At 50.0% G+C, this 13942-nt stretch overlaps 1 protein-coding gene across 1 annotated transcript in view; it reads left to right on the top strand.

Moving 5' to 3' along the window:
* LOC144772230 (cystathionine beta-synthase-like) overlaps nt 1–13942 on the top strand; it is a 175312-nt gene that overhangs the window by 148301 nt on the left and 13069 nt on the right. The window contains exons 11-12 of the mRNA XM_078656382.1: nt 5309–5414; nt 7039–7109. Of these exons, the coding sequence (XP_078512508.1) occupies nt 5309–5414; nt 7039–7087 (155 nt within the window). The 3' untranslated portion in view covers nt 7088–7109. The remainder of the gene's footprint in view (nt 1–5308; nt 5415–7038; nt 7110–13942) is intronic.

Raw genomic sequence — 13942 nt, 5'->3', positions numbered from 1 at the left:
TTTGTACATTGCAAATGCTGACAACCCCGAAGCAAGGAAGCAACTCAATGGGGGAGGGTGGGGAGAGAGTTGGGAATGTTTGCAATGTTGAAAGAAGCAGGGAAAGGTAAAAACAATAAAAATGATTTAACAGTATGCATTAAATGTATCATGAAGATGCAACACATGCAAAACCCAACTAAAATATGTGTTAGCAAACCTAGGCCAAGTTCAAGATCCTTGGTACAATAGAACATTTAAAGCACATCCCTAAGGACGCAGAGCCCCGATTGGCTATTTGGCTTGCTATGGAAGAATCATTTACAGATGCCATTGGAACTGAGATTTGATGTATGACGTGTATGAGTTATTTTGAGCTTGTGATAGGCGTTCCTTTTGAGGTAGAACGGTTATTCCAGTAGGTTTATGTACTGAACAGTATGTTGTAGTATTGCATACTTTGTAAAGTAGTTAGATTGTCATATGCAGCATGTGGGTAGTACTTTCCTGGAGTAGGTAAATGTAAGCGAAAGAAGTGGCCATGGGACACTGTACAACATGCTTCGACTATTGTGAACTCCCTGTGTTCACAATGTCATTGTGAGCTCCCAGATCTTTGCTTTGGGGTGGTGGAAGATTTAAGCAACAGGAGGGTAAAAAGCACTTTTTGCTGTTAAAAATGTTGAGTCTTTTGCCTAAACCAGTCCAGGTTTTGAGTTTGGAGTGGCTCATTCTGAGTTTTCTCTACTGAAGTTTCCAGTGGCCAAGTGATGGAATGTAAATTCCCGATATTTCCAGATTCCTTTTAATAATGCTAAGTTTGTTTGCCCATTTTTTAGTGGTTGAGGTGAAGTGAGTTAGATGGAGATTAAAGTATTACTGTCAGATCTGACAATTTGGTTGCACAAGGAAGCCAGTATTCAAGTCAACTCAATAATATTATTGTTTAATAAAAAACATATAAGCAGAGATATAAAAAGTACAAAACCATAAAAATACATCATCGCAAATTCATTAAAAACAAATACAAATTCATAGCCTGTGCACACAGCATAAAATCATCACATCCATCAGGCAACCGTCTTCTTGATCCCGAGAAACCCTCTCAGAAAGCTTGCTGCATTAAAAGATATGAAAGGGCAAAGAATTGAATAAAAGAAAAATGTATTGCATATAGTCAGGAAGCTAGGCTCATGAAGAAACTAGACCTGGTCATGGTTCAATCATACGTGACGCTTTCCACATCTAAAAGTATGGATCTATATTTGACCCGGGTATATGAACCGGAGATAAGGTTTTGCCTGACTAGGTTACTTGAGAACAAGATTCAAATTTTGTTGGCTTTTCCATTACCAGGTACCCGGTTTCCATCACTACCTTACTGTTCGTTTGATGAAAATCACATCAATCAGCGAAGCACTTTATGCTTTTTTGCAGGCTATATTCTTCTCTCAGGTTACGGTTTCTGTGCCCAATTTTAAGAGGAAGATCTTTTTAATAATCACCAAGTGGGTTTGTGTTTCCTCCAGCGCTTGGAGTCCAAAACGATATGCTGCTCAGTCTTACATTTTATTCCCCAAGCACTGAAACCGAGAAGGAGATATGCACTTTAGCTGAAGGTTATGAGTTTGTAAGACCTGACCTCTGGTCACTCCCCACGCCGCACGGCTCCCCCTAGTTGCCCGTGTCTGCCCCTGCTGCTGCTGCCAAGGGTTCGCCGCTGGTGTGCCCTGGTACCTGTCTCTGTTGTTTGGTTCATTTTATTGCTGATTGTTGCTTTGTTTTAATTGTTGGTTGCCCCTCTGTTTGCCGCCCGTTCTGCGCCCACGCCCTCTGTGCCCCCCCGCTCCCCACTTCCCGCCTTTGCTCCCCTGTGGCCTGCCCCTTTTTGCCTTCTGTGCCCCGTGCCAGTCGCCCATTGGCCATGCCGCTCCCACCTCCCAGCTGCTCCTCCCTCCCACTTCGCCTCTTATGGAGGACGCTGCCCGGAAGCGCGCAGCGGGCGCACCGCTGGCGCGCCAAAGGCAAGCCCGTCTGCGCCCGTCCGCGCCTGGACTGCGCCCAGCACCAGAACCCCTTGCCCCAGCCGATGCCAGGGCACCCGACTGAGGTACAATACCGCCACCCTCACCGCACTCAACACAGGACGACCTGCCGCCTGCCACCAAGCCACCCCGAAACGCACCCACGGACCCTTCACCTGCCAAGCTTGCAAATTCTCCTGCCTCCGAATCTGCACCCTGCCAACCGAACACAGCAACGACAACAACAACCACCTCAAGTGGATCCTGCTCAACACCCGATCCGTCCACAAACACGCCGTCGAACTCTGGGAACTCCTTGATACAACAGCACCAGACGTCACCTTCCTCACGGAAACCTGGATGAACGCCTCCTCGGCCCCCGACATCGCCATAGCCATCCCGGACGGCTACAAAATCAACCGGAAGGACCGCGTCAACAAAACTGGAGGAGGAATCGCCATCATCTACAGGAATACCATCAGCATCACGACCAACGCCGAAGACACACTCACTGCCGCCGAACACCTACACTTCCAAATCCACACCGACGCCCAGACCACCCGCAGAGGAACGCTCATCTACAGACCCCCATCCCACGGACACAATTCAGCGAAACCATCGCCGACTTCATCAGTCCGCACGCCCTAGCCTCACCAGAGTACATCCTCCTAGGGGACCTGAACTTCCACCTGGAGAAAAACAAGAACAACAACTCCACCACCCTGCTCGACAACCTCGACAACCTTGGACTCAAGCAACTGGTGAACACCCCCACCCACTACGTCGGCCACACGCTCAACCCCATCTTCTCTGCCAGCAGCCAAGTTGCCTTCAGCCACTCCACCGGACTACACTGGACCGACCACAGCTGCATCCATTTCACCTTCAAGAAGACCACATCCAACCACCACACGCTACAGATCCCCCGCAGATGCTGGAGCAAAGTAACCACAGGCCAGCTGATCACATCGCTGAGCCAGAACCCACCTGCCGACACCCCTGACACCAATGACGCAGCAGACAGTCTTGCACAGTGGATCACTAACTGCGCCGACGACCTCGCTCCACTGAAGAAACCCCCAGGCAAGACTAGCAACAGAAAAACATCATGGTTCACAGACGCCCTCAAAATCGCTAAGAAAGCTTGTCGAACCCTCGAAAAAGCTTGGCGCCACAAACGGACTTCAGAAAACATGACAGCCCTCAAGAGCGCCACCAGCGAATACCACCAGATGATCCGCACCACCAAAAGGACATCGTTCAAGGAGCGGCTTGACAACAACTCCCACAACAGCAAGGAACTCTTCAGCATCGTCAAAGAGCTCTCCAACCCCATCGCCAGCAACAACGACATCACACCTTCACAAGACCTCTGCGATTCCCTCGCCGCATTCTTCCACCGCAAGATCGCAGATATACACGAGAGCTTCGGACCCCAGACTCCGCCTCCAGCCACCAAACTAACGACCCCCACCACCAGCCTCAGCGCATGGATGCCCATCAGCACTGGAGACACCACCCGCGTCATGAACACCATCCACTCCGGCTCCCCCTCCGACCCATGCCCTCATCATATCTTCAACTAAGCCGACACCATCATCGTACCCCACCTCCGGAACATCATTAACAGTTCCTTCACGTCAGCCATCTTCCCTGGAAGCTGGAAACACGCAGAAATCAACGCCCTTCTGAAGAAACCAACAGCGGACCCCAAAGACCTCAAGAACTTTTGCCGCTTCTCTCTTCTTCCCTTCCCGGCTAAAGTCATCGAGAAGACCGTCAATAAACAGCTGACTACATTCCTCGAAGCAAACAACTCGCTCGACCCATCCCAGTCCGGATTCCGAGCCAACCACAGCACCGAGACCGCCCTCATCGCAGCCACTGATAACATCAGGACCTTGATGGACAACAGAGAGACAGCCGCCCTCATCCTCCTGGACCTCTCGGCAGCCTTTGATACTGTCTGCCACCTCACCCTAATAACCCGCCTCTACAACTCTGGGATCCAAGGAAAGGCCCTGGACTGGATCACATCGTTCCTCTCCGACAGAACCCAGAGAGTCCGCCTCCCTCCCTTCCGCTCTGAAGCCACCAAGATCATCTGCGGCGTACCCCAGGGCTCCCCACTCAGCCCCACCCTCTTCAATATCTACATGAGCCCCCTCGCCACCATCGCACGCAAACACAACATCAACATCATCTCCTACGCCGACGACACCCAACTGATACTCTCCCTCACCAAAGACCCTCTCACCGCCAAAGCCAACTTCCAGGACGGAATGAAAGATGTTGCAGAATGGATGATGCACAGCCGTCTGAAGCTCAACTCGGACAAGACGGAGGTCCTCATCCTCGGACAATCCCTATCCACCTGGAAGGACTCCTGGTGGCCCACGACGCTGGGCACCGCACCGACACCCATGGACCACGCTCGCAACATGAGATTCATCCTGGACTCCTCCCTCACGATGACCAAACAAGTCAAAGCAGTCTCGTCCTCATGCTTCAACACCTTACGTATGCTCTGTAAGATCTTCCGGTGGATCCCCACCGAAACCAGAAAGACGGTCACCCAGGCCCTCGTCACAAACCAACTGGACTACGGGAACACCCTCTACGCAGGAACCACAGCCAAACTCCAGAAAAGGCTTCAGCGCATACAGAACGCCTCCGCACGACTCATTCTCGACATCCCTCGCCGCAACCACATATCCGCCCACCTGAGAAACCTGCACTGGCTCCCTGTCAGCAAGAGGATCACGTTCAGGCTGCTCACCCACGCACACAAAGCTCTCCACGACATGGGCCCTGAATACCTCAACAACCGCCTCTCATTCCACACCCGCCAGCTCCGCTCCGCCAACCTCGCCCTCGCCACCGTCATACGGATTCGCAGAACCACCACCGGAGGAAGATCGTTCTCCTACCTGGCGGCCAAGACATGGAACTCCCTCCCCGCACACCTACGACTGACCCAGGACCATCTCACCTTCAGGAGACACCTCAAGACCTGGCTATTCGAGCAGTAGCGGCACCCCTCCCCCCCTCCCCTTCAGCGCCTTGATACCCTCATGGGTGAGTAGCGCGCTATACAAATGTAGTGATTGATTGATTGAATGATTGACTATATGTGAGCCCAAAAAGCTATCATGAAATGTTGTAATTCTCTGGGATTTTAAAATATTTCTGTAAGTATTCTTACTATTCTTTTAAATGTGGGTGACAGATGATATTTGCAAGATTGTATTGTGATTTGATGATTTTAAACTGTGTTTTTATTGTGCTTTTTTCCCTTCTTACAGGTGGGAGCTCCGGCACAGCCATGGCTGCTGCGGTGAGGGCGGCTCAGAGTCTGAAGAAGGGTCAGCGGTGTGTGGTCATCTTACCGGACTCGGTCAGGAACTACATGTAAGAGACGTCTGCTGTGTCCAGGCCAGGCGGATCCCACGCGGCTGCAGACACTTGTGCTCAAGACCAAACCATACATGTTTGTCCCCATCTCAGCCCTATACTCATCATGTCGCATTCCACCGACCCCAGCCTCATATGTCACATGATGTCTCAGCCACACCCACATCATTTCACAATGCACCAAAGCCCTATCGGCATATATGACACATGACGTCCCAACCCCGCTGCCAGCATGTCACATACCATGTCACATACCATCTCAGCCCTACCACCCCACCCTACCCTCATATGTCACATGAGTTCTCAGCCCCATCATGTCACATAGCATGTAACATACCAACTCAGCCCTACCACCCCACCCTATCCTCATATGTCACATGAGTCCTCAGCCCCACCCTCTTCATGTCACATAGCATGTTACATACCAACTCAGCCCTACCACCCCACCCTATCCTCATATGTCACATGAGTTCTCAGCCCCACCCTCATCATGTCACATAGCATGTAACATACCAACTCAGGCCTACCACCCCACCCTGCCCTCATATGTCACATGAGTTCTCAGCCCCACCCTCATAATGTCACATACTACCAAATATGTGGCTGGGAAATGCTTCGGACTGTTGTGAGGTCTAAAGCCTGTACTTGGTTTTTTGATTCTCAAACGTGTCCGCTGATCATCCAAGCCTCCATCATGGCCAGATCGGACTATTGTAATGTTTTACTTCTGGGTTCCAATAAATCAGTGATCAAAAGACTTAAGCGTACACAGAACGCTGCGGCCCGCGCTATCTTTGTCCTCGCTAAACACTGTCATGTCTCCAACCTCTTCCACCGCCTACACTGGCGACCCCTTGAACAAAGAATTTGTTTTAAAGCGTTGTGTATCACCCATAAATTTCTCACAGGCATCTATGCTCCTACTATGTAACCACGCAAGCGCTGCGCTCGGTAGACCTGCTCCTTGGCAGAATCCCACGAATATTGAGGGTCAGTTCGGGTGGTTGATCTTTTAACCTCTTCGATGCTCATGACGAGCTGAGCTCGTCATGAGGCACGGCGCTCCGGTGCTCATGACGAGTTCAGCTCGTCATGAGCCGTGGAACGCTCACACGCGGGGATAATTCCCCTGCTGAGCGTTCCATTAAACGGGCGTGGTCATGACGAACTCAGCTTGTCATGAGCAAGCGAGCGCCGTGCCTCATGACGAGCTGAGCTCGTCATGAGCACCGGGGCACTGTGCACGCCCCCTCCCCCCAGCACAGTGGGGGGAATTACCCCCGCACGGAAGGGGTTAAGCGGTTGGGTCCCGCCTTATGGATCTCCTGCCCTCTTCAGATTTGTAGCAACCCATATCACCCGACCTTCAGAAGGCTGGTGAAGATCTGGCTCCTCTCCCACTGCTAATTTTCCAGCCCTGTTCTGCTTCGGCGCTGGGACGCCTCGATGCTGGGGCAGCCATGCGCTATACAAGTATTTTAACATAACATATATCACATAAACCCTAGACCCACATTCAGCATGTAACATTTCAACTCAGATGTACCCCCATAAGTCACATGACGTGTCGGCCCCATCCACACCTAAGACTCCCTAACTCTCTTTGTTGTCGCCATTGCAGGTCCAGGTTCCTGAGTGACGCGTGGATGCAGGAGCAGGGGTACCTGTGACCGTGCGCGAGGACACGACCGGGTAAGTGATGACGCGGGAGAGGCTCTCGCACTCCACATCCGAGGGGGCACCTATGCGGCCTCTAAAGTCCATGCACAAGTCCATCCTGTCAGTCAAATGCAAGCTCTCCTTTATCCAGACACACTCTGATGAGCCCCCCTGGCCCCCTCAACTCCCACCCCTCAGGCCCCCCCGAGCAGGGGGCTCGGCCATGCACAGTGAACTCTGGGCAAAGGACCGGACTTTGGTCACCGGTTCCGGCCTTCGGCCAAGCCATGCAGCCACTCATCACCAGACATGCCAATAGACCCGATTCAGGCGGGAGACTCACGATTTTTTATATCTAAAATGACTTTCTTTTGGCTGCGTCACACCTGTACTAGCCTCTGCTTCAATAGAAGTCAATGCAGGGAAATACATTGGGGCCGATTCACAGAACTAACTTGCGACAAAATCCTAAACGTACTACTTTTGGTATTCACAGAAGGCCTTTAGTAGTAGTAAATTTAGGATTTTGACTTAAGTTTGACTTAAGACAGACTTAAGACAAACTCAAGACAGACTTAAGACAGGCTTAAGACAAACTTAAGACAGACTTTACAATATAGCAAAGAACGTTACAAGGGAAATTCGGAGTAACAGGGCAGTGGACACAAAGGGGCAGATATACAATAACTGGCGCAGGGATGCGCCAGTTATTGTGCGCCGCAGCTCCACCACTCTGGATGCGCCACATTTACAATGCGGCGCACCATGGGGCAAAAACGGCACAGATGCGTGACACATCTGTGCCGTAAAAGCGGCTCATTGCTGGAGTTGCGTCGCAAGCGTGACGCAGCTCCAGCAATGCTCTGGAGGGGCCCCATCTCCACAATGCTGCATCAAGCCTTGCGCCTGCTTCAAGCAGGCACAAGGTTTTGACGCAGCATGGGCCTAAAAGTGACTGAGTGAAATCTTGTAGATTTCACTCAGCCGTTTTTGGGAGGCGTTCCTGCACCGGAATGCCCCCCCCCTGAGATGGAAAGCCTCCTTCTGGCACAGGGCTTTACAACGTGACGCATCTGGGAAATGCGTCACGTTGTAAATACCCCGCACCATGGCGCATCTTTTGCGCCGCCTCTGTGCCACAAAAGTGACGCAATGGTGGCGTAAAAGAGGCACAGGGGGCTTGTAAATCTGCCCCAAAATGTATAGCTGCTACGGTTAGTCATGGTGAGAGTTATGTGTCTACAACTTACAAATTAATTACAGGTTACATATTTAGAGAAGTTAAAGCTATTCAGGTTACAGAATTCAATAGCACATATTTACAGAGTTAAATACAAGTTAGGTTACAGTTCTAGCTTATGAAAGTGCTATGAGGCAGTCAGGGTCAGACCCATAAATGCGAGGGTGTGGCCAGGATGTTATTGTAAAAAATGTTTTGGAAGAGAAGAGTTTTGATGTCAGTTTTGAAGATCCAGAAAGAAATGGTGGTGTGAAGGTTTGGAGGTGGCGAGTTCCATATTCTAGGTGCGTTGTCTAGAAACGGTTGTGCCTTACGTCTTTCCCTTTGGAAAGTTGGGGGTCCGAGCCGCAAATTGTCAGCATTTCGTGAGGGTCTCGAGCCGCCTGATAACTTGAGTTTGCTTGCTAGGTAGCGAGAGGTGGAGGTGTGAATGGCTTTCTGGGTGATGCAAGCAGTCTTATAAATGGTTCTACCTTCAATAGGAAGCCAGCGCAGAGTTATCAACAAAGGTGTGATAGGGTCAATTCTTTCAGCCCCATAGACGAAACCTACAACCAAGTGGAGGATGTACGTTAGAGGAGACAGGTGGGTTTTAGGGGCATATTAACAAGGCCAGGCGATAAGTATCGCTAAGAGCACTTAGCGCTAGGATAATTATCGCCGGCCAACTCTGAATTTTATCACGGAGATAGCGTGCTATCAGCAATGCTTATCTGCAAAGCGATAATATTCAGAGCGCAAGCTGCCAATTGTGAGATTATCGCTGGAAATATAGCTATAATCCCACAAGGTTTGGCGATAGCTTGCTGATAGGGATAGACATACTTAGCCATGATATCCACCTTACATAGGATATCATGGCTAAGTCAGAAAAATACCAGACGTAAAAAAGCAGCGTTAACCGTGGTTAGCGCTATCCTTGATAATAGGAGAAATGTCGCTTAGTGACATTTCTCCTATTATTTTTCTCTGGAACGCCCCCATTGCATCTCATTAGAGATGCAAGGGAAAGCGTAGAGTAAAAGGGTGCTAACAAGCGATTTTGCGTGTTAGCATCCTGTTGCTGATAGGGCGCTAGTTTTATCTCTGCTTTTTTGGCTTTTAAAGCAAAAAAGCCGAGATAAAGCCCTTGTTAATATGCCCCTTAGTGAGGCCTGAAACTAGGGAATTACAGTAATCCAGTCTGGAGAGTACCAAAGGTTGGACAAGAGTTTTCAGGCCTTGCTCAGGAATGTAGCGTTGGATCCCCCAGAGAAGTCGCAGTTGGAAGCGTGCGTTCTTGGCCATGGTGTTGATTTGGGATCGGAGGTTGAGTCTTTTGTCCAGGATGGCACCCAGGGATTGGCCACTGTCACCCACCGTAGGTGTACGGGTAAGAATGTTCAGATTATCCATCCGTGACTGAATAGGAGATGCAGAGTTCGGGGATCCCCTCTAGTGCGGGCCGTTCATTCATAGGAACCTCCATTTATTGTTACTGAAGTTTCACTTTCGTTGTGCCTGGCTTCAAGGCACTGCACGCTTCTTCTCAGGTACTGTGGGGCCGATTCACAGAACTAACTTAAGACAAAATCCTAACTTAAGACTGTTTAAGTGTGTATTAAGTTTGTCTTAAGACAAACTTAAGACAAAATCCTAACTTCTGTGAATACCAAAAGTAGTAAATTTAGGATTTTGTCTTAAATTTGTTCTGTGAATCAGGTCCTGGATTTTTTTCATTATTAAACTGTACGTTTTAATTATGCCACAAGACGGCGCACGACTCTCACAAGAGAACCATATGGCCAGTGCCCTTCTTTTTATTATCTTTGAAAATCAGGACTGCCACCTGCGGGACAAATATAATTGTAAATACTTATTTATGTATGCATTTTTATATAATGCCAACATTACCCAGAGGCTTTAGGATAGAAATAGATCTTTACATAAGCACAAGATTACGTCATCCAAGGTGTAGGTGCATTTAAATAAACCAAGAACACTAGAGGGTAGAAGTAGAACATTACATGAGGCAGAAGGTTACATAATCTGAGAATGGTATACATTATATATTGCAGCAATCATAAACATTGAGAAATAGGGTGTGGATTGGTGACAAGTACAGGACGCAGTTGAGCAAACAAGCAAAGGCAATGCCAACAGGTCTGGCTTTCAAGGAATGTATTATGGTGATGTGAAGCATTATAAGTACATATCGTGGCAATAGGTGTGTTCTTGTGTGGAAGCAAAACACTGTAGAATTATATTGGTGTAAAGGTCAGGTGACAGTTGCACTGTCAAGCCAGACCTAAAAATCCAGGTGGGTTAATGATTGCCTCCTCTCATCTGTGCTGCTGCCAGAGAGGCAAACCACAAATGATCTAGTTATCTAAGACACTTTAATCGCATGACAATGTCATGAGTGGGCCCATGAAAGTTCAAGCTGAGGCAGGCGTGGAGGGCAAGCACTTTTTTGTGGGAGCACACTACTTCTGCCCATTCAAATCATGTACTCCTGGCTCCCAACATGTGGGCGGAGCCGAAGCCCCTCTCTAGTGTCCCTCACATAATGGTCTGGTGGCAGCTGCACGTAAATATCAAGAGGGAATGAATGACGTGTAATGGGGTGCTAGGGTCCATGAATGGTGGTCAATGGCCCTTGTTCACTCGAACTGGTTAATAGCGGTATCTCTTGGTTCTTCGCTTAACCTCATGGGTGCCTCATGACGAGCTCAGCTCGTCATGCGGCACGGTCGCGCTGTGCTCATGACGAGCTGAGCTCGTCATGACTCGCGCGGCGCTCACACACGGGGATAATTCCCCCGCTGTGCTGAGCGTTCTGAGGAAACAGGTGGTTAATAGTGGTATCTCTTTTTTTTTTTTTTTTTAAAACCTTTATTGTGCAAAGAGAAAAGAAACAAATACGGGCCCACAACCGTCAGGCCGGCCACGATACTTTGAGGCACAAGAGCAAGCAATACAGCTCCTCAGTGGTAGCGGATGATATAACAACAAGCATTGAACGTTACACTGAATAGAATCATGCCATCGAGGAGAAGGAGCATTTAAGGTTAAGTTTTAAGGTTTTTCTTTTGTCTTTTTTGATCTAAATACAAAGCAATGAAAGAGAAGATAGAAGGAGAACTGAGTCCATATCATAGCAACACGGCAGGGGCATGCGGCCGCACTACAGGAAACAACAATGGAAATTAAGACCTCAAGCAATATGGCGGCACAAAATGAAACAGCCAAATTAGCAGCCATCAGTCGCACACCATATACAGCGCCACCCCCTCCCCATTAACCCCTATCGCGGACCCAGAACAGAAACAGGTTAAGAAAGCGCAGAGAGATAGAAAAATAAGGCCCATAGAAATTAAACGAAATAAAATAAATCCCACCCCCCACCCAACATCAATGCGGAGGCTACGGCCTACCCCCCCCCGGCAGCGTGTCTGTCGCCCATTAAAGAACCCGAAATACAGACGAAGAAAAAGAAAGAAAAGAAAAAAAAGGAAGAAAAAGGAAAGAAAGACCCCTCACACTTGAAATATAGGGAGTAAAAAGGATAGACTAATCCAATACTCCCAGGAAAAAGGAAGGTGGGGAGGAGCCCACACAATATCGGAGCTCCCGGAGTTCCCAGCCATATACAACCTCTACGCCGCGCACAACAGTAGATTCGGAGGACCGAGAACCAAAAGAGTGTCAGGATCAGGCACACCTAAAGCCCCGGGTCAGCACAAAACAACATAGCAAAAGACGGAGCTGTCCGGGTCCTCGCAAGCCGAGCAAACAATACCAATGATGGAAACACCCACAGTCCGGCCAGAACTACCGAAGCCCACCAGGCATGGCCATCGCATATAAGAGGGCCAATTCCGTATGTTCCCGGTCACCCAATTACCAATAAACCGTCCACCCCAAATACCATAGTACAGCATGAAACACAGGAGAGAATGGGGAAAGACATATACAAAACAACAACACAGAATGAAGAAACGCCCCATCTCGAGTCTCACTCGCCAATCAAGCACATGTCCATCGAGAAAATTCCCCTCCAGCCCCGGCCAGTCGTAAAAACGGATCCCAGAACACGTCTCCCCTGGAGGTCCCGCCCCAATCCAAAACGAAGAGACAAAATGGCCGCACACAACAGAAAGAAGATACCCAGAAACAGGATGGACTGCGCAGGTCCCAAACAGCGCCAACAATCAAAAGGGAGCCGCCCCGGAGGAGGGCCTTATTAACCGAATCCCGGCCTCCACTGACAACATCAGGCCCCAGCAACACAACAAATATATCAAAGAAAATACAAAAGTCATCATCACCAATGTGAAGCGATATTCCAAATAGAGCCCCTGCGTATATCAAGAGAGAGCCCCAACCCGAGTCCCCCCCCGCCGGACAGAAATGAGATTCGAAACCCCCAACAATATCAGACGTCCCCGGACCCCCAGCCCGCCATTACATCCATCCCGTTAGAAAGGGACAAAAATCAGACAAATCAAGTGCACCCCAAAATAAAAGAGCACGGAGATTAATAGCAATTGCAGTCTGAAGTAGGGAAGCACATATATGCAGCATAAGCAGTATATCGATAAGCGTTATAGTCCGGGCACAGCCAGTCGATCAGGACAAATCAGAGAGAGAGACAACATCAGCCCTGGCCGGAGCGCTGGAACCCCTCCGAGGATGGCTGCCGCTGCGAGCGCACCGCAGGCAAAACAAAGGAGCAAGATGGCCGCCCACGGAATAGAAGAAGCAGAGGAAATGAGTGTTCCCAAACACCGACCATCCCTGTGTCCAAGTTGACGAGCGTCCGTTGTAGGCAAACAGTCCAACAATGTAGAGAAAGCCCCCGCAGCACTCGTAGAGGCAAAGTCTCAAGTTCCGGAGTGGAAGGAGACCTCGCAACTGTAGCCTCGTCAAAAAGGGAACCCTCGACACTGTAGCCAAGGATAGAACGCTCCACAGTAGTCTCATTGTGCAACCTTGTATCCACCGCAGGAGAAATGAGAGGCACCAGTGGGCCAGCCAGCCATAATCGCTCCCCGCAAGGCACCACACCGTCAATCCTCCGCTCCAGTTCACAGGCGTGTCTTTGCCAAGTCGCCCCTAGATCTGCAAGGGCTGTCAGGATATCGCCATAAGTCAGATCATTCCCCGACATCGGCCGGGTAGAAGTGCGCAGTGACGCCACCGGAGTACCCTCAAGCTTTCAGTGAGGCAGGGCAGCACGGACCGGGGAGACAGAAGCGACCGCTGTGTCGGTGCGGTAGTCCGGCGTCAATATCACCCCCGCAATAAGCCCACAGCGGAGAGGGGGGGGCGACTTCATAACCAGAAGGGATGTTAGGCAGGGTCACCAAAGGAAACACGGCTCGTAGTCCGAGGCCAGCGCGGTGTGAAAGCCCCCTCGGAGTCAGTCAATGGGGATGGCACACGGCGGAGGGGGCACCCCAAGATGGAGGTAACTCAGACCACCGGCCGCAGAACAAAGGAAATGTCGCCTGCACGGCTACAGCCTCGTAGGGACCCACTCCATCGCCGATGAAAGGTATTCCAGTCAGCCCACCTCCACCGCCGGCTACAGTAGTATAAACTCCAGCCCTGCCCCAACACGTCCCCCGGAACACGACCCGCA

This window comes from Lissotriton helveticus, chromosome 8 (genome assembly GCF_964261635.1).
Source record: "Lissotriton helveticus chromosome 8, aLisHel1.1, whole genome shotgun sequence".
Taxonomy (NCBI): domain Eukaryota; kingdom Metazoa; phylum Chordata; class Amphibia; order Caudata; family Salamandridae; genus Lissotriton; species Lissotriton helveticus.
The sequence above is the reverse complement of the archived record's forward strand: the minus strand, read 5'-3'. Positions and strand labels throughout refer to the sequence as shown.